This window comes from Betta splendens, chromosome 14 (genome assembly GCF_900634795.4).
Source record: "Betta splendens chromosome 14, fBetSpl5.4, whole genome shotgun sequence".
NCBI classification, from domain to species: domain Eukaryota; kingdom Metazoa; phylum Chordata; class Actinopteri; order Anabantiformes; family Osphronemidae; genus Betta; species Betta splendens.
In genome coordinates this window covers 14799398-14821536 of record NC_040894.2, presented here as the reverse complement: position 1 = coordinate 14821536, position 22139 = coordinate 14799398, and the positions used below count along the sequence as shown (strand labels likewise).

At 42.7% G+C, this 22139-nt stretch overlaps 1 protein-coding gene across 5 annotated transcripts in view; it reads left to right on the top strand.

Moving 5' to 3' along the window:
- The window catches only part of arhgap32b (Rho GTPase activating protein 32b), a 63895-nt gene that overhangs the window by 21969 nt on the left and 19787 nt on the right, over positions 1-22139 (top strand). For all 5 annotated transcript variants that reach the window (XM_029174248.3, XM_029174245.3, XM_029174247.3 and 2 more), the window contains 5 exons: positions 6917-7022; positions 9108-9202; positions 9492-9576; positions 19927-20013; positions 21811-21948. In XM_029174248.3, coding sequence (XP_029030081.1) covers positions 7020-7022; positions 9108-9202; positions 9492-9576; positions 19927-20013; positions 21811-21948 — 408 coding nt within the window. In that variant the 5' untranslated portion in view covers positions 6917-7019. The remainder of the gene's footprint in view (positions 1-6916; positions 7023-9107; positions 9203-9491; positions 9577-19926; positions 20014-21810; positions 21949-22139) is intronic.

The following is a 22139-nucleotide window of genomic DNA, read 5'->3' as shown; positions in this document are numbered from 1 at the left end:
TCTATACTACTAACTCCAAATTATTGTTTAGACTAACTGATGTGATGAAGTGATAGATGACACATTACATTATGTGAGAGCTATCAGCATCATCCAGTGTAGTACTAACAAGACTCGGATGCAACTAAAACCCAGAGAAACACCATCCTTTTCATTCCTTCCACTGATCCTAGCACAGCAGCACCACCATCCCCCTGTCAATGATGAATTTACTGACCTCAAAACCAAGCTTGATGTATTTTCTCGTGTATAGAACCTTATTCTGCTACATTTCTCCCATGTGGAATCAGTAAAAATATTATAGTAACTCATCTAAAATCAAAAAACACATCTTTGAAGTGGGAAGGAATTTAAATTGTGATTTAAATCAAATTTAAATCAACATCGTAAACTCATTTGCGTAAGAAACTCTATACGACAGACTTTACATGTTGTAGCTGAATTTGACATGTTAACAAGTTAAAATAAGTCATTTAGCAGCTCATTGTTGTGGAGAAATTATTGACTACAGTGCAGTTTTACATAGCTAAACCAAAGCACAATTTCATTATTGTGGAGATCAGGGCTGCTGAACTTCTTCAGCCTTTAGTTACCACACATTGGGTATCAGCTATCTGAGCAGTGCCATAATGTTCTCTGGAGGGTATTATTGGCAGTTCTAAAAGTGGCATATGTCCATGTGTGTTCAGTCCAGTACACACAGCATGCTATGCTCTTAAGAGTTGTCTGTAAGCATTGATTACACCCAAACTGGCAGCACTTGTTGCTGACTTGGCTGGTTTCATTTGGGTCTCCCTTGGATTTGTGTTTCCTTTTAAGTTTTGAAATAACTGTCAGTTGCAGCTGCAGTAGCAATATATTACTCATTATATCAATAGGTAATTCGCTGGCATTGATATAGACTCAGATGGGAGCACCTAGCTTAAACTAATCAATTTAAATTCATCAGGCCTGAAATAAATTCAGTTAATACCCAATGCACTGTTTAAATGTGAGCCATATGCACAACCCTGTTTTTTTTACCTTCAGCAATCTCGCTAAACTAAAGATACATTCAGGATCATGCATATTTTATTAGCATAGTAAATCAACTGCTCAGGAAGAGAAATGGTTTCCAGGACCATTTGTATCTTCTTATAGACACGCGCTCAATTAGAGGAAGCTATATACACTCTGCGATATGCGAGACCAATGTGACAAAAGTAAGCAAACTGCTGATTTAGTGGCGCTTTGTTTAATGGCCTGTTTCAAGAGGAGCAAGTTCACCTGTGATGCAGTTCATGCCCACTGTGAGTCCTGATGTCACCTGACGTGTGTATAACATTGATAACTGCTGCTACTACTACTCTACAGCCATTTGGCATGATGAGACATGCTAGGTTCTCCTATAATCTAGCAACTTATTGGTCCGTGTGTTTGGTCAACAATACTTTGGCGTGTTTTCCAGGCGAGGCACACATCGTCTTAAACAAGCCTGATGTTTGTGTGTCTGCTGTCCTAGATCTTCTGGTTTCTCTGGACAAACTTTCTTTAAGACTGATCAGGAAATCAGGGGTGCTATGTCCCCATTCATGGGCTCGTATCTTTGAGACTGGCCCTGGAATTGAATACACTCACAACAGCACAGAGGGTGATACAGAGGAATGGAAAATACAGCTGCAAGTAAAAATACAGAAACAGATCAGTGAGACTGGGTTGAGTTGGCACAGTATAACACTAGACAGTGATCAGAGTGGTTATGCAGTCATAGGTATAATCTACTCTATGTACATATTGCACAGTTTTGCACAAATATTGCGCAAATATTGCACCGAGTGGATGTCTGTATTACCACTGATGCAGTGGGTGGTTTATCAGTTTTGGTGTGGAAGTGTTTGCTCCTGCCCTCCTTGCGGTCTGCTTGCTCTGGCCTCAAGTGTATTATTTTTAATGGTCGGTAATAAGTATACTGCTCTAAAATTATACTTTTGCCTTTTTTTGCTCAAACACTGTGTAAATGCTGAATTTCCTCTGAGATGCCAGCTGGTGACTAACAGTGATGTATCTAATCCCCCTTTAAACTGTATGGTTCATACAAGGGAAAATACTTGAGCTAAATTGGCTAAGACAACTATGAAGTATTAGTGCACAAATCCCAGATGGTTTTAGTTTGGGGTTGAGCGTGTGGTCACTTAGACATTCAGCGATTAGGCACCAGAGACACGAGGAAGTGGTGGCTGCAAACAAGCTTCCAGGGCTTCTCACAACCGAGAGGTTGATGGAAATGTTCGGGAAATGGTCAAAACTAAGTTTTAAAAGGGGGCTGCTAACAGGCCAGAGCAGAAGATCTGAGTCATGGTCTCCTCGTGTGTTTCTTTGGTAGAAGTGCATGGTATCGGTAGGTGGCAAAAGAAATTACAGTATTGTATTGTCGCTGCTGTTTGGGAGAGGCGCTGGAGGGAGCCATTCCTTTCTCTTTACATGCCTCCTCACCAAGGAATGCTGGGAATGCCAGAGTGCACCCCACTTCTAAACATGGAAAGTGATTTAGAGCTAAAAGTGTTTCACACTGTCAGTAGTTCTCAGGGAAGTGGTGCTTTAAGCTTGTTTTGGGTGTTTGCAGCAGAGAAATGGAGATTGCTTAGCCGGACACTCAACCTTTTGGCATTTGTGGACATAACAACATAGGAATTACAGCAAGGCCAAGATTTAATGCAAATGCGGTGGGGCATTTAGAGCACATAAGAAATATGCTGGTATTAAGTTATACTTAAAACCTGTGAATCACACATTTTTAGTGACATTGGTGCAGTGACTTTTGCAAACACTTGACTTGACAGTGTAAAATCTGCAAAAGAAAATGTCAGTATTCACAAAGTTTCATATCTCCTCAAGCCACAAGTATCTAACCATCCTTTCACTAGATTTGCTCATTTCTAATTGTTTGTTGTATTATTTTATTACTTGAAGCTTAGAATAGAGAACAAAACACATCTGTAATCTCCATCTAAAGTTGGCAGAATCATTAAAATAAAAGATGACTGTGATCCAGAAATGGAATTTTGGGTCAATACTGTACAGTGTCCACTTGGTTGTGTCGAAATGAAAAACGGTCAAGTAAGAACCAGAGAAACTAATAAGGGTATGATGTAAAGCATCATCAGCTTAATGGATATGTTTGCTGCTTCGTTAGCATGGCATGTAATTGGCCAAATATAATAAGGCAGCAGTAACTTAGCTGAAAGTGTGATCTGGAAGTGATTGTGGCTCACTCTAAAACCAGGTAATAATTTGTATCCAAACAACCAGTTTCAACAGAGCTTTATCTTTTGCCCTTCACAAATGAACAAACTAAATATAATAATGAATAACTTGCAGCTAAACTTTGGTTCTCTGGAGATTAACTCTGGCCCTACTTCCCTGAAGGCCAAATATCTCAATAAAGTGACAGTGTTGATCCTGTTATCTTGCTGTCCTTCGCAAAACAGATTTGTGTTCTTGGTTGTCTACTCCAGCATGTCCGACTTATGCACATACAGCATTTTTCCTGCATTCAGAATGATTGTGTAACATCGTTTTGAGAGAGACCTAGATGTCTGATTAAGTCACCATTACTGCATTTCATGCAGCGTCCACTGTGTCTTACTGTGTGTATCTGATAGTCAGCTCCCAGTACAGATTTTTAAAAGGGCCGGGAAGCAGCCTCCTGCATCAATTGCCCACAGTTAAAATCTGTTATAATCTGTGCCTATGGCAGATGAGACCTTGGATTGCTCATCTGCTGCATGGAACCAGATACTGGATGTGATTCCTCAGGAAACAGATGAACTAGTAACCCAATTCTTTATTTATAAATTCTCTTTTTCTCTTTTAAATCACAAGAGATGTTTGTGGGTCATCAGACATTTGTTTTTAAATGTTGCTTTGCAAATCTGTTTTATCTCCATCCCCCTTCTCATCTTCTGGCTGCCTCTCTGGAATCAAGCACAGTCTTTAAAGTTGATAGGATGCTAGTCTACACACTCCCTTCACTTCACTCTGCATGAAGGGAATTTCAACTTAAGTTACCTTCATCAAATTATCCAACGCCCCTGTCCTGTTACATGTTCTTTGTTGTTTTGTGGATGCTGAACACGTTATCTCAACATGCTCTGATTTTGACCTTGCGGCGGTGGAACTCAGAATAATACTCCTCCCTTCACATAGTCTGAAACTATCATGTTTGGCTATAGTTAAGTTGGAAAAACCTTTTAATTAAGACGACAGGCTCATTTGAGTTTGACTCAAACTATTCCATTTTGTCATCAGAGATTGTAGAGAGCGATGTTGTGAATTCCAATCAGTAAAATGTATCACTTGTGGAGATACAATGTCTTTAGCCAAATGATGATTGCTACTACAACAAAAAAATCTCTTCTTGCAGTGTTGGGTTATATATGTGGGTGTCAGGGGGCATTATTAATATGCACAAGACTCCACTATTAAATGGTAAATAAATGTTGCAGAATTGTGTGTCCTAATGATTGAACAGATATTTCGGTGTGTACTACTACTACTACAACTACTACATATTCTTTCTAAGATGGTGCTGCCTGCTAGAACGGCTCCCAATATCTTCTCCAGTTGTCTTTACCTTGCTGTTGTATGTTGGTCAGTTTTACAGGTTTTTGTTATTGTGGTAAAACCCTGCTTCTAGTGCGCACAAAGGGAGACCACTTTTATTGCTTTTTTGGAACCGCGTTGGAGGACCCTCTCTGCCCAACACATGGCTCCTTTTGTTTACACCAGAGACCAGCTGTTAGCTCTGTGCAGTGCTGCACCTCCCCAAACAGAAACACTGGTTCCACCTGAAATACGGAGGAAAAGGAGCAGCTGCAGAGCGGGACATAAGCTCCAGGAGAGGAAATGGAGGTACAAACCTTATGTGCCCTCCATCATTATGTGGAGGGAGTTTTCACACGTCATTGTGCTCACTGTGTACATCCCTCCCTCCGCGGTGTGAGTGACTGTACAGAGCAGTGACGCAAACGTAGACGAGGCATCCACAGGCGCTCCTGCTCGTCAGCAGAGATTTTAACCATGTGTCCACCCTCCTGACGTTCATCTGCTCTGAGGATGGACTGATGAGGCCTGTGAGAGTCTCGGGGACTGTTTTCAGACCACAGACTGGGACACACTCTGTAGCTCTCATGGTAACATGGTCAACAGCCTGATCCACTGCATCACAGACTACATCAACTTCTGTGTGGAGAACACGGTACCCACCAGGAGGGTGAGGCGCTTCTCAAATAACAAGCCCTGACCCCTGAACTTAAAGCCCTAATGGACAAGATGAAGTGGGCTTTTTATCCCAGGGGACAGAGAGGAGCAGCAGAGAGTTCAGCATGAACTCAAGTATAAGATCGGGCAGGCCAAGAGGCGCTACAGGGAGGAGCCGGAGAAGAAGCTAGCGCAGAACAACGTCCGAAATGTGTGGATGGGTCTGAAGACTATCTCTGGCCACGGAGAGAACAGAGGCTCAGGATGCGCTGACTTGGACCTGGATGATCGGCTGCCAGAAGAGAAGCTGGAGGGAGCAGGAGTGGACAAACAGCTGACTGCATGGACAACGATTACCTCACCAACAGACCACAGTACGTGAGGCTACGCAACTGTTCGTCTGAGGCAGTGGTTTCCAGCACTGGGACCCTCGGGACGATACTCTCACTATTACTCTTCACCTTCTACACCCCGGACTGCACATCAGCTGTCACATCCAGAAGGTCTCTGACGACTCAGCCATCGTTGGCTGTGTGTCTGGGGGGAAGGAGCTGGAATACAGGTCAGTCATCAAGGACTTTGTGGACTGGTGCGTGTGCAGCCACTTGTGCTTAAACACCAATGAAACCAAGGAGAAGGTGATTGACTTCCGTCGGAGAAAAACACATCACACACCAGTGAACATACAGGGTTCAGCCATAGAGACTGTGGACAATTTTAAGTACTTGGGTGTTCACCTCAACCGTAAACTGGACTGGACTAATAACACTGATGCCCTGTACAAGAAGGTGTGGCCTCCACCTGCAGAGACTGAGGTCTTTCGCAGTGTGCAGGCCCATGCTAAGTACTTTTTATGACTCTGTAGTGGCCTCTGTTATACATTACGCTGTGGTCTACTGGGGAGCAGGCAGCACAGACCAGGACAGGAAAAGACTGAACAAGCTGGTGAGGAAGGCCAGTTCTGTCCTGGGATGTTTACTGACATCCATCATGGACAATTCCTCTCATCCACTGCACCACTGTGGGAGCTCTGAGCAGCTCCTTCAGTGGAGACTGATCCACCCACAGTGTAGAAGAGAGCGTTACTTCATACCCACCGCTGTTGAGACGTCCCACAGGCTCAAATCTGCACTGTTGTTGGTCACTTTATTAGATTACTATTACTATTTTTGAGCTGTAAATATGTACATATTTTTATTATTATTACTATTACTACTAATATTCATTATGCTCCCCTTTTTTGCAATCCTGCACAATTTCTTTACTGTCGTCTGTGGCTGTTCCAGTAGTTAAATTTCCTCGTGGGATCAATGAAGTTCTTCCATCCACATTACCTTACCTTACCTTACCTTACCTCTGTAACTATCTGTTGTGATGTGACAGCCTATGTTGGGTCAGATCAGTTATTGAAAGGAAACCCATTTTGAAAATGATGGGAATCATTTGTTTTCCAGAAATCATGTCTGTTCTTCCTTTATATTTAGGAACAGGCTTGCTTCTTATGTATGACAGTTACTACTGGTACTGGTATAAAAGATCATTTCTCTGTGTTTGTACTTAGACAAGATTCTTTAATGTAAGACACTGTGGTGGCAACTTATTGGTGTGAAAACACGTTATTCAAAAAAATAGTTACCCACCCGGATTGTAATGATAACTTTGTATCTGTGTGTTGCAGGGGCCTAAGGCCTGGACGTCACCTGGAGGAGGACGACATTGTGCCTGAACTGGCTCACGTTCATCCCAGAGAGAGACCTGACTGGGAGGAGACCATCAGTGCCATGGTGACACACGCACACATGCACTCACTCACACTCACAGTGCTACTGTTTTGCATCAACATTACTTTTGCAGGAACAAGATAGTCACTGACATTAGTTTGTTTATTTGTTTGTTGGTTTCCTGTTATATTTTTATTAGTATCTGCTTCTTAACTATGTATGTATTCATTAGTTGCTCCTGAAACACTACCACTCATTCATGATTGATGCTGACGACTGGCGATGTCTGGGTGTCTGGCATACCATTATTTGGCTTAGATCATCATCTACCTGCTGTCTGTGTGCTTCAGCTCCTTCCTATGCTAGATTCCTTTTTAATTGTTTGCTCCCCATCTTTGGTTTGGGTCTCTCCCTCATTGCATCAACAGCATGCTGAAATGAGGCCGTCTCCATGGTAACGTGCCGAGTCGTGGTCGGCGCATGGTTGAAGCCCTATTGCAAGCGCTTACTTCGATTGGCAACAGAGAGAATGAGGAACAAAAATCCTGCCAGGCTAATGAATATTGATCAGAGGCAAGGCTTTTAATACTGCATCTGTGCCATTCGTTCATTATTTGATACCAGAGACACTATTCTGGAGTAGCATGCATTATGTACAGTTTTGGTCCCTGGTGAGGTGATGAGAAGCCCTAATCGACGCGGCGTAAAGCGTTGGATGCTCTGTAGATTAAGAAATACTGTGTTGATTGCAGAGCAAGGCACAAGCAAACGCAGCATTTAATCCTCCACACGTGGACTTCTTCTAACATGCCCAAACTGTTACTGGTTCTGTTCAGTCACGGACAACTTTCCCAGCGACAGACTGAAAAGTTTTTCTGTCACCTCTTTTAGCTTTGTCCAGGTGGTGATGACCTCATCTGCATACTACCTTTACTCTCACCTGCCATCTGTTTGTAGAGTTTGACTTTATCTTGACTTTTGTCTCACTTACTCTGTGGTCCAGCTTTCTTACAGATGCTTTTTATTCCAATAATTTTCCCTTTTCTTCTTCCTTGAGCTTTATTAATAAACTCAAACTGCTTGTTTGTTGTACATTATTACTAACATCATGAAGAAAAAACCCACTGTGCATATATTTACTAATTTTAAAATCTGCTTGTGCCAAACAATATTTCCCTGGCTCTGATGTTCAGTCTAATTTATTGACCAAAAGAAAGTGGATGAGTTTGAGAGGGGACACACTAGAAGCCAGGAGGAGACAGTGGTTAATTATTCACAAGCTCCTGTGCGGGGAAGACATCTTGACCAAACCTTTGATATACATATAAGGTGGCTTGGTGGCTCAGTTGGTAGAGCGTTCTAGGGTTAAAGCAAAGCTGCAACCCACTGCTCCCCCAGTGGATGGGTTAAATGCAGAAGACCAATTTCATTGTTACATTGTATATGACCAATAAAGGCTTTCTTATTGTATACAATATTATGATATATATATATATAATAAAACTATTAGTACCTAAAAGGTAGTCAAAATACACAATGCTATGTTTTATTTTTACTTGCTTGTGTCATCAGTGTAAACAGTCAGCCCACACAGGCACCTTGAAGAAGTACAAGTAAAGTGTCTTTCTTCATTCCTTCATTCCCTTACAATGTAAAAACTATTGTACTATATGTGAACACAGTTGTATTGTATTTGAAGCATTATAAGGTCCAGTCATGGTCAAAACATCTATCTAAAGTTGTTGTTGAAGTGAACTATAAATGGATGGAAATATAACCTGGTATTTGCAGTGGGATTTCTATTAATCACATGACTATGAGAGGCCCTGGCCTGTTTTGTCTGCCTGTGGAGTCACAGGAGCGTCTAAAACTAACTAATCAGACCTTGAACTGATTAATCCCTGAAAGAAAAATAAGCAAAATATGATAAACTGGAACCAACACAGACAGCATGTCTCTGTCACTTAAAGCTGACAAGAATATTGGCACAATGTGATCAAAGGTCTTCTCTAACGAGCTACTTTTAATATGACACACAGGGTGAAGTTGTAGCTTTGTTCCATAGGACATGACAAATACCTTTACACTTGCCCTTGAGACCAGATATCTGAGCCACCCTTCTAAATGACATGTACCAATGTGTTTTAGGCAAGGAGCGCCGAGGTCCCTGAGCTGCGAGCGGAGCCCCTCATGCGCTCGTGCAGCAGCAGCACAGCGAGCATGAAGGTCAAAAACGTCAAGAAGTGAGTAGCTTTGCACACGCCTCTGCCTGTCTGCACCACCTCGCTCGCATCACCTCAGTTTATCTCTATTTCTTGCTCTTAACTGTCCTTCCCTCACCTCTGTTTCCTGCTTCACCTCTTTTCTGTTCCCTCAGTCTATTTCTGTGTTCCTCCTCCTTTCACTCCCTCCATTCGCTGGGCTCTCGCCTTCTTGTATTAGTCATACACACTCCAAGGTGTCATCAGGATCAAAAGGATCAAGTGCTAACCAAGCTGTGTATAAGTGTGTGCTGTGTTTTTGTTGTTTCAGACTCTCCTTCACCAAAGGCCACTTTCCAAAGCTGGCAGAGTGCGCTCACTTCCACTATGAAAATGTGGACTTTGGCACAATTCAGGTACAAATCTTCAATTTCTACTTTACCCCTTATTTTGTTTAGCTACAGTTATTTAAATACAGTTCCATTTAACTCGTATACTCAGAATTCCACCTGAGACCTGAGAGATAAGCATGTGTCATGTGTCAGCTTTCCGAGACTTTGTGTAGGGTTTGGAATTAAGAGTCCCATGTCTCTATCTGAATTATCTTTGCTGTTAATATCATAGAGATGGCTAATAATTACTCAAATATGTCTTGGAATGGCCCCATCGACTGAGTTTTCACCTCAGTTCGGGGTCTAACTAAATAGTAGTCTTGTCTTTGCCATCTGGCCATGTAGTCATATGCTGAAAACAGGGAAGTTTCTTTAGCGACTTCATTTAATTTCAGCACTCTCGCTGAAATATGTACATATTTTTATTATTATTACTATTACTACTATTACCACTCTCAGCGCTGACAGCGTACACACAGCAGCTCCTCGGCTATGTGTGACAGAGCCTCTCCTGTCCCGACAGCAGCTCTCAGCCTTGACACAGACACTTGACAAAGCATGAGGCAGCTCCGAGAGGTCAGAAAAGACCTGTGCGTCCATATTGTGGGATTTGGCACCTACTGAAGCAAGTGAACTGCAGCCGACAGTGAAGTTTGGTGTAGCTGGCAATCCAGAGTGTTCCTTTAGGTACAAAGTGTCTCACTGTGTCATCGTGTGAAGAAGCCAATAGGGGGCAGCAGTCAGTCAAATGTTATCCGTTGCTGACGGCAGTGCACAGAAATTGTTATATATATTTATTTGATATAACTTAGATTGCACCACTAGGTCTAACTGTTCATTCTGCATGTATGAGAACAAAAAGAAAGGTGTTGAGCTAAATGTCTGTATTCAGTAGATCCTCTGCTGTTGTTCCAGGTGTGTGTGTGAGCTGGATGCTCATACTGACACATACAGTACAGTAGCAGTATGCCTGTAAGAATCTTTGCGCTGTTTATATTACTTTCAGTACACAGGCTTCTTTCTGTGTTTGGTTCTAAGTATTCAGTGTGGTGCCTGCCTTTCTCTCGATCAGTAGAATCCCAGTGGATTTTTTTTATTAAAATAATAAAAATATATTAAGGCAATTCATTGTTCTCTCTTAGTTCTTTGTGTCAGTATATTTTACATATAACTGTGCCTTGGCTGAACATGTTTCCGTTTAATTTTCCGGCCACATTCAGTTTTCAGTTTATTCGCAGACTGATTCTGACATGATGTAAGTATCAATGAATGTGAACACTGCAGCTTAAACTTGCTAGTGGTTATGCTTATATTTGCTTTGTGGTGGACTGGAGTGAGGCGAGGGTAGAGTTCACGGGTTCACGGCGGCATCACACCTCCTGCTAGATTTGCCAAAGGAAAATTTGAGTCAGGCCAGGTTTTGTTTTGGAAACATTAGGACTCATAGTCACAGAAGGCAAAATAAAGATTTGTGTCTTCAAGCAGCACTTGTGTGGCAGTTAGTATCATGACACTGGAATTTTGGGTCATTTCTTTCTGTGTTAAAGCTTGCAACACTTGCTTTTAATAGAAAATGGTGTGTGTAAGGTTTCAGATTGTCTGTATGGCTTCTCAGCAATACCAACAACCAACAATCATTGCATCTACTGATAGTATCTCCTGTCAGACTTCAACCCCTAGTGAGACTTCACACTTGTATTTGTATATACTGGATGTTATTGCACAGTCTAATCTGTGGGCAGTAGAAGGTGGACGCTTGGAAATAATTTGCCATTGCCAGATTTGTCAACAGTGAGTTGCCACCAATGGTTAACAAAATAAAAACAATGGTTATAGGTTTGGAGAAAGGTCATAAAGGCTGTAAATCATCTATTTCATCCAGTTGATGATTATCTAAAAATTCAGATAGGAAGTAGGGCCTGAGATGTGAACGCAGCATGAGGGATTGTGTATGCAGAAGATTCAATGCACTAGAAAAATAAAAATTGGGCAAGATTGACATCCTCACAAACTGTGTGATATCAATTCAGTTTGTGTGTAGGCGATTGTGGGACATAATGATAAACAGGGTTTGTGGCATGAATGCTTTTGTGTATAAGAAAGACAAAGACAGACAGATGTGGGTGTTATATCCAGCCTTCCGTGGCAATCCATTTGAGGATAGGGCAGCTGTGAAGGCATGCCCCCTCCGCACACCCCCCATGCCTTCATCCTAAAAACAGTGAGTGGCTGAGCGGATAGTTGCTGCATGTATGCATTCGGTCATGCGTGTGATGAAGACGAACACATTTCCCAGCTCACCATGCATTGGCTGCAACTGATGTGTCTCAGCTGTTCCTTCCGTCAGGCTCGGTCGTGACAGGAGGGGGAGGGGTCTTTCTTTTCCTCTGCCTTGTACCTTTTCCATAAATCTACAATTGTATGCGTTATCCGTAATCCTGTGCCTCCCTCCATCAGTTGCCTGCCATGTGGCCACCCTGCTAGCTGGCCTTCGTAACACAATATCCTATCACGGCCTGTTCACTCCCTGACTCATAAAGGACAGAGGGAGATGCGTGGTAATGAAGTCTCTCCCTGGGACGTTATCCATCAGCTACAGCCCCTCACAGGAGAGAGCACACTTAGTCAGGATGTTCTTAAAGGACCAGTGTGGACAATAGTAGGATCCACACACACACACACACACAAACACATACACACACACACACACACACACACACACACACACACACACACACACACACACACAGCTTTGTTCATAGTGAGAGTTAAGTGGAGGTGAAACTAAATTAATGTTTGGCAAAAATGCACAAAGTGAGAGATGTCATCTTCAAAGATGAGAAATTCCCCATCCAATGTTAATTCAGTGCTGTCTGTGCTCCAGAGAACGGTGGCGCTTCTGCCCTTGTTAGGGGGAACAAAGGACCACAGTGCGCGCGCACACACACACACACACACACACACACACACACACACACACACACACACACACACACACACACACACACACACACACACACTCGAATGACCTCTTTCTTTGTCTTTGTTTTTTTCATGGCCGTTGCTGGACAACAACTATGTAAGAGAAATCCCTTCCAAACATCATTGTCTGTTGAAGAAAGTGTGATCTTTTGCTTTACGTATCAAAATCTAGTAACATTGTCAGGGGAAAAGAGGAAAATGACATACTTTAAAATAAAATAATGTTCATACTGATGTTACTACAAATGTACAATAATTGAAAGCAGTTTGATCAAAGGACAAAGCTTCCATCTAGTATCTAGTTTTATTATTATTATCTATTACCAGGCACACTGTTTGGCAACTTGAGTAAAAGGACTCAAGTTGTATTGCTCAGGAGTCTATTGTCGTCTCCTCGAGCTTTTGGGGGATTCTTATGTTGCGCACAGAATAAAATAATTAGTTTTTTGCTTGGAGCCATGTCACACACTGTAACGATTGAAGGCCAGAGAAGTGAGTTTGGTTTCTTGCATTAAGGGAACTCAAACTGTAACAAGGTGGAGCATGTGTTTGTAGGTTATGCATGGGCTGGGCAGGAGCTTCAGGTGTCCTTCTAGGTGTCTCGCCGCCAGTAATGTGGCAGACACTTTCCAATTTTTGGAATTTCTGTCTTGAATAGACTGATTTATTTCCCTTTGCCTCCTTCACCCTTGACAAACTGTCCTTTCCTCCGCTACCTGACCTCATGGGAGGGGCAGCTCCCTCCAGCAGGGAAATGCCTGGTATGAGAGAACATGTGAACTGCTGAGCTGGCGCTACCGTAGCTGCTTTAGTCCTGGAGCATATAGACATATCTGGGATGGCTTCTCTTTTTTTCTCTCAGAAAAAAGAAGTGGGATAGAGAAGATAAACTTTTGCATTGTCCTCTTTCCATGAAGAGGCTTTCAGGGGCATGTTGGCCATTTTGCAGAACATGTCAAGTTGTCCTTCACCTATGACCAGTGCTGGTTAATAGCATTCAATCAATCACACACACTGTCGTTAACTTGCCTGGGGCCTATTAACACATAGCAGTACGTGAACAATGTGCAGTGGCCAGAATTAGTAGGACGCATATGCTAGCATTAGCATTTTTAGCTCCACTTGGTGTGTGTGCGCAATGCATACACACAATGCTAATACAATCTTTGACAAAATTTGATTAATGAACTCCTGAACTTGTGGTTTCACAATGTTTTATTTTCATGTCACTTATTGGATCCATTATTATATCTGTAGTAATTGTTTTAGTTCCTGCTTCCTCCTTCAGCTGTGAAATGCTGCAGCAGAGCCCTGCAGGCTACCCTTCAGTCAAAGCCATCTGGCTCTGCTCGTTTCATATTGAAATAACAGTGTGAAAATAGTGACACAGGAAATTTTGATGAAAAATTGGTTTTATTTTTATTACTGGACCATTTTCTGCAAACCTAATTCCTGCAATAAAACTTTGTGAGAGTCTTGTATTGTTTCCCAGAATTATTGTTGAATTAGAGTTAGAAAAAGCATGATCATAATAGTCTGAATCAAAACGATATCTGAATTCATGGAGGTTTCTTCTACTGGGCGTCTACTGGGACAAGAATTGCCCATTCTGGATTGTTTTTTTGTTGGTCACCCACCAACCCTAACCATGGTTTATCATGTCTGCACTGTTCTCAAGAAGTAACCTATGGCTGCAAAAGTTATTACTTTTGTTGCATTATACTTGATGACTATGGATCAATGTGTTTTTTGCACACCTTTTGTTCCTGGTGCATCTTCTTGCATTAGAAAAAGGGCATTTAATGACAGACTGTTGCTGGAACCTTGCCTGTGGGCACATTTCCTGGACAACATCTGACCTCCCTGTTATTTGTGATTAATCACCCTGTCCGGACACCATCATAGTGGAGCCAAGACCAGAATGAACTGGGTCATCATTGGACTGTGTGAGGACTGCCAGCGTTTTACTTTTGCCATGTGGGAGCTCTATTGTTGTGGCACATCCCCCTCAGTGAGTTTCTGCTATCTTTTCCAGCAGAAGTATAGTAGACAGCGTCATACTCAGACAGTTATTTATTACTAGCTGAATTGTGCTGGTTTTGGTCACCTACCATAGCCACTTTGTGCTCTATTGGCAGGAGAACGGCAGGAGTACTGCACATGTGGAAGGAGAGAAACCCCCCCCCCCCTTTTTTTTTTTCTTTTTTTTTTTGCTGGAATACCTCTCGCCCTCTCCCTCTCTCTTTTTTCCCCTCTCTCTCCATCCATCCCTGCTCTTTGTCCTGGGAACATACCAAGCAGAGAGTAAGAGGAGGAGGCGAGAAGGGGGAGGGGTTAGCCAGCATGTCAGACAAGAGCGAGCAGGAAAACCGGAGAGAATAGCATGAGGAGGAGGGACAGAGACATTATTTTTGTTTAGTTCTTTTATTTGGATCAATGTTATCTGCAGCTAATGTGAATAGGTGTCAAAGTTCTGTTTAGTGGTAGCCATCAGAGAAAAAAGCCAGAAAACCAGGATGGGACATCACAATGGAAGGATGACAGTAATTGCAAAATGGAGGAAATGAAAGCTGTCCTCCTGAAGAACCCGTTGAACCACCTCCAGCTCACATCCTTCAACATTGCTGCATTTTATGGTATTGTTGCCTTCACCCGCTCTCTGAATCCCACAGTTGGGAGAGCTTTACTGTGGGGAAAGGAAAAGTGGAGCGCTGACATCTATGTCTAGCTAAGGAGAATTGTGTTCTGGTCTCTGCAAGATTGGATATAGATTCTCACGCAAGAAGTGCACACTGGCGTAATGAAATAGGAACTTGGGACATGTGTCGGAGTGTTGCAGAAGGAGAAACTTTGGGAATGAAGCTCTGCAAGCGTAAGAGCTAAAACAAATGAGAGGAAACCCTGTAATAACCTGCTGTGAGTACAACATTTGTTTTCCAACTACAGTCAGACATGCTTTCATTCTTCTTTCCTTTCTCAGAGTTGCCTCCTCTTTGTGTGCCTGTGGGACTCAGAATGGCTTGTGTCTGGTTATTGGAGTAATGTTGTTGCCTGCAGAACCATTTGTTAGGACAGTGCTAGTTCACCTCTGTCCTTGAGCTGTTGTTTTGGAGAAAAGGTGGTCTTTTTCTTGATGTTCATAATGGTATGCGAACATGCTGTTAAAAGATACTTACAGGCCACCTGTGTTCTATATTTTGTTTTGTTGTTTTTGCCATTTGTGCTCTCATGGTTACCAGGGACAGTGTATGCGAGTGCAGTGCAGCTTTGATTGAAATGAAATGTGGTACACTGTATGCTCTGCACAAAACTGGCTCTGGGTTTTGTTCTAAGTTGTAATTTAGAAAAATGTTGGCTAAAAGCAGAAGCACTTGCTGCAGTGGTGAATCTGTCAGAAGTCAGCGGTGGTCACTGGTCAGCGTATTTGTTTTACAGCCCTGTATCCCACAAGTACTAACTATAGAATGGATTACCAAAGCCCTTTACCAAAGTGATTTTCTGTTCAGACAAGGCAAGTGTCTGCCTTGGTGGGAGTTTGTTGTTTTATGCACCAGTGAGACAATTGAAATATACCTCAAGATTTTCTGTTGGAGTACTCATCACATGTCGGAATACAACGCAGAAGCTTTTAACGCAAACAGAAAGAATGTTAATCTCTGGGAATTTAACCCAACAGCAACTTTTTCTTCACAGAAATCATAACTTGGAATAAAGGATGAATGCTGTAAGGCTACATCAGATGACATGTGACCTCATATCTGTTGGTGTCATCTATGCAGAGGTCTCCATCCTGCAATATACTGTACAAAGGAATTAACCCACTGTGTGCAAGTTCCTTGGACTCCAGAATGCTGCCCCAGGCTTTCCGCCACAGCAGCACCTATAGCACACGTTCAGCCTTTGCTTGAGGATTTAAATGCCTACCTTTTAAAGTACTTAAAGAGATTTCTATGTGGGATAGCTGTTTCTACTGATGGACTAAAGTCACACTCTTTATGTGGAGATGTTAAAAAGAGATAAGCCAAGCAGACGTTCTGCAAAACAAGACTTTTTTTTTCTTACAGTTCATGTCAAACCTTAATTTGGCACCAGAGCGTCAGTTACGTCAGAATTAGCTGGCTTTTAATAAAATACTGGTATATTGAATGTGTGGTTGTAAACCAACTAATAGGAAACTAGAAACAGATTACCAACAAAATGTCTTCAAATATAGCAACATACTGTATACATGAGGCTGAATGAGGTAACCTATATTAAAACAGCATTGCTGTGGCTGTTGTCCAACCAGAGCAGAGACTGCAGTCCAGTCAAACAATTACACTGGTCCCTAGAGGCAAATTTGGTCGTTGGCTGCTGTCTTTTCTTTCTAATATGTATGTGTACTGCGGGTCAGACTCAAAGCTTTGCAGAGAAAAGGGAAGAAGCATTTTTTTCAACATTCTTGTTGTACTTTTGCTGACTGCCTTTACTTTTTTTGTACATGGAGCACAAAGCATTTGTGGGTTGCAGATTCCTAACAAGTAGGTCATTTGCTGTTCCTATAGAGAAACATCTACTAAATAAGGCTATTGTTCAGAGAAGGCTCTATTTACCACTGCCCCGCTATTACCAACTTTTTAAAGTAAAGACCACTATAATGGAAATAAAAAATGCTTTCATGTGTTATTCTCTTCTCAACACGACCATGAAATTGCATAGACAATACCTGTTAGGTTTGTCCTTGGTTTTGTTTGATTCTGATGCCATTAGACCCCCCATCCCCTGGAGGGAACTGTGGGCAGCCACATAGGGCGTCCTGGGAGCTAGTGTGAAGTGTCTTGCTCAAAGACACACCTGGTGGGATCGAACCGCTGACACTCTACGCATTGAGCTACCAGGCCACTAATAGTTTAAACCGTATTTTAGTTTTATGTTAGAAATAAAAAACAATTTTTGGCTCTGGACTCAGCTTTAGGTCTCTGTTGTGTTCTTCAATCTATATATTTTAGCCATTTTATGATGAAATGATCACACTTCATCAAATGCCAAGCTAAATATTTTTAGCTCTATTCCGAGCTCCTCCCTGGTGACAGAGCTTCTCACCCTATCTCTAAGGGAGCACCCAGCTACCCCATGGAGGGACCTTATTTCGGCCGCTTGTATCCGTGACCTTGCCTTTTTGGTCATGACCCAAAGCTCATGACCATAGGTGAGGGTAGGAACGTAGATTGACCGGTAAATTGAGAGCTTTGCCTTTCAGTTCAGCTCCCTCTTCACCACAACAGACCGGTACACTGACCACATTACTGCAGCTACCGAACCGATCCGTCTGTCAATCTCACGCTCCTTCCTTCCCGAACTTGTGAACAAGACCCCAGGATACCTAAACTCCTCCACTGATTCTCATCCCAGCCACTTCAAACTGCCGTAGTACAGGCTGGTGGTCCTGGCCCGATGAAGCCAACATCATCTGCAAAAGCAGAGACGCAATCCTGTTGTCCCCAAACCAGACCCCCTCTGGCTCCTGGCTGCACCTAGAGATTCTGTCCATAAAAATAATGAACAGAACTGGTGACAAAGGGCAGCCCTGCCAAAGTCCAACATGCACCAGGAACAGGTCTGACTTACTGCCGCAATGTGAACCAAGGTCCTGCTCCGGTTGTACGGAGACCGAACAGCCCTTAGCAAAAAGCCTTGGACTCCATACTCCCGGAGCACCCCCCACAGGATTCCACAAGGGACGCGGTCGAATGCCTTCTCCAAGTCCACAAAACACACAAGACTGGTTGGCAAACTCCCTCAAACCCTCGAGCACCCTGCTGACGGTGTAAAGCTGGTCCAGCGTTCCACGACCAGGTCAAAACCCACATTTTTCCTCCTGTATCTGAGGCACGACTAGTGGCCGAATTCTCCTCTCCAGCACCCTGGCATAGACTTCCCCAGGTAGACTGAGAAGTGTGTTCCTGCTATAGTTGAAACATACTCTCCTGTCCCCTTTTTTGTGAACAGGGACAACCATCCTGGTTGTCCAGTCCAGAGGAACTGTCCACGGGATGTTGCAGAAGCATGTCACCCAAGACAGCCCCACAACATCCAGAGGCTTGAGGTACAGTACTCAGGACAGATCTCATCCACCCCTGCTGCCCTGCCACCGAGGAGCTTACTAACTACCTCAGTGACCTCAGCCTGGGTGATGGGCAAGTCTACCTGAGTCCCCTGCCCCTGCTTCCTCAGCAGGAGGCATGTCGAAGGGATTTAGGAGATCCTCAAAGTACTCCTTCCACCATCCGATAACATCACCCGTCAAGGTCAACAGCTCCCCACCTCCACTGAAAACAAAGTTGGTGATCGAACGGTTTGCCAGAATCTCTTTGAAGCTGAGCGATAGTCCTCCTTCATGGCCTCTCTGCGAAGATCCAGACCCTCACAATACGTTTGGGCCTGCCAAGTCGTTCCAGCATCCTTCCCTGCCAGCGGATCCTACTCACCACCAGGTGGTGATCAGTTGACAGCTCAGCCCCTCTCTTTACCCGAGCGTCCATAACATATGACCGAAGGTCAGATAACACAACTACAAAGTCTATCATTGACCTCTGGCCTAGGATGTCCTGATGCCATGTGCTAATGGACACCCTTATGTTCGAAACATAGTGTTTGTTATGGCCAGACTGTGCCTAGCACCGAAGTCCAATAACATAACACCGCTCGGGTTCAGATCAGGGAGGCCGCTCCTCCCAATCACGCCTCTCCAGGTGTCACTGTCAAATCCCACGTAGGTGTTATAAGCTCCCAGAAGAACAATGGGGTCCTCAGTTGGAGCGCTTTCTAACACTCTTCCCAGAGACCACAAGAAGGCTGGGTACTCAACACTACCCGTTTGGAGCATTTACCCCGACAACATAGCTCCTGGGGTCATTCAGGCACACAAACTCCTCCACCAAGATAAGGCAGCGGTTCAAGTTCATATAATTTGAAACATAAAAAGCAATAGGATATGTATTTACATTCATGTTGTGTTCGTGATAGAAATGCAGATGTTACTAAATGGTTGACAGGACTAGAGGTTACAAGCTTTTCCAAAGTCTATTTTGAAGTCTAAAATGACCACTAATGGTGGCGAGACAAACTAACTAGGTTGGACTCAGAACCATCTTATGCGCATGAAAGTTTGATAATGAATAAAATAATTAACATAGTGTCATCACATTATGTGAGAAAGTCCCATTCCCTGTGTATATGTGTGTGTATGGAAACTTTTATTGTTTTATATGGCGCAGACCCAGGGATTTGTCATCTGTTGCACATTTTTGTATGTTTTTATTCTGTAATATTAAATGTTCATTTTTGTCCAGCACTTTCTGAACATTTAATTTTTTGTAACATGTAGGCTAATGCTCTTTCTGTTTCTTTCAGTTGACTCTTGGGGACGAACAGTGTGAAGTCACCCGGAATGGCTACGAGTGTAAGGAGCTTGTGTACCTGGTTCACATTTACTGCCAGGTGAGAAACTCTGTGATAGCACAGATAGTACAGAAATACATATAGCCCCCCACAACACAAACTGTGCTTCCCATGAGGAGAATAAGCACCTCTAAAACAGGATGAGAGTAGACATCTGACATAAAAACTATGGTTCAGTGTGTGGAGTTTATTATTATTTGGAAATTTGTAGCAACACTGAAAAGAAGAGTGGAAAAGATGAGCGAAAGGCTCGGAACTAAATAATTCCAGATAGAAAGCCCTTCAGGCTGCGACTCTTTAAACCATGACTCTAAATATGTTTGTGTATTTATTACTTTGGATGATTTGGATTGTTTTTTTTTTTCAGTTTGTTTTTGACTTGCTGCTGTGTTGATACCTTGTAGGTTATGATAGCGTTAGATATTTGTGCGTTATTAGAACATTAATTGTTAATCACAGATATTGATGGCAGCATCCCTAGTACACAGAGAGACCCTATGGAGTGATAGCTTCACTGGTGTGGGAGCGTTAGGAGTTGTGTTTTTCTTTGTTAGTCTATATTAAAATGATGAAAGTTGAATTGATAATTCTTTTTAATTTTTAAGACTTAAATATGTTAAAGACAAGCTTACTGTCCTCAAAGCACCTGATCCCATCTAACCTCTGAAGCTCAGCAGGGTTGGACCTGGTTAGTACTTGGATGGGAGACAGCATGGGAATACCAGGTGCCCCACAGCGTAAGGGTCCCGAGTTCGATTCCCAGAGGCAGACCGGGTGCCTTTCTGTGTGGAGTTTGCATGTTCTCCTCGTGTTCACGTCTCTCACACGGTCAAAAAACATGCTTTAGGTTGATCTCTCGTAGGTGTGAGTGTGTGAATGGTTGTTTGCCCCCCCCCCCCCCCCCCCCCCCACACACACACGTACGGGATTAAGCAGAATAGAGGATGGATGGAGGTTAAACACATAGCCAAATAATTTATTGTCATATTAAAGGTTTGGGCAAAGCCTTGAAGTACAATACATATGTGCACAGCTGCTAAGAAGCTTTACCTCTGCCTCCATTACTAACGAGTCATAATTTTAGTTTTATCAATCTCCATATACACTGCTCATCAGATTACATTTGTACGGCCTTGGCAACACAACACAAATACATGACTGTGTTTGTGTAAATTCCATCTTCCAACAGCCACTGGAAAAATGCAAAACCTATGTGAAAAGAACTTTAGAGCTTTAGCACAGCACAGCACTGCTTCAGTTTCACATACTTAGAAAAATAGGTAACTAGAAACTAGAAACACTATCTGAAAGTGGGACAGGAGAGAGTAAAAAATTGCCTGAGACCACAGCCTTCTCCCAGACGTGTCTCTTCCACTAGTACGTTTCAAGCACTAGAATCTGGCTAGTGGTTCACTGCAGTCCCAGTCACGTAGCCTCTGGCCCCCGTACACACAGATCTTTCTAGGCCAAATCAAAGCAAAGTTTTCCACCACTCTCTTTTCTGTTTTTTGTTCCATGAAAAGCGTTTTTGTGTTTAATTTTGTGAAAACTCTTTATTTTAACCTTTGGCAAGACATTTCTGCATTTGAATATCTGACCTTTTGACCTGTTCCAGGAAGCCATTGTTTTGTGTACAAAGACAATTCAAGTATCACAGCAAAAAAAAAACTTTATTCCGAGGGTCAGAGGGTGAATTAGGACCCACCAGTGTGTGGTATATTCCAGGTTTTAGTGAGCTTTAGTTTACATTTACATGTGTCCAATTTCAGCCTAGCTGCAGTGGCATGGACAGTGAAGTTGTTCAGTCAGCCTAATATGTCCTCTGTCTTTTAAAAGGGTCGAAGCTGGATTGTAAAGCGGAGTTATGAGGATTTTCGCGTCCTGGATAAGCACCTTCACCTCTGCATTTATGACCGACGCTTCTCCCAGCTGCCAGAGCTGCCTCGATTGGACAGTCTGACTGACCAGTCAGAGGTTAGCACAAACAACGGCTTCACACAGACACAAATCTTTTTTCACCTGCAAAATGAAATTAATATAATAGCTTTACAAAAACTGTGTGGTTATAAAATTCATTAATTGATATATAAATTTAACAGCTTTATCGCTAAATGTGCATCCTTCCCCATCTTCTCAAAATATAAAACAAGTTTCAAGTTTCAAGT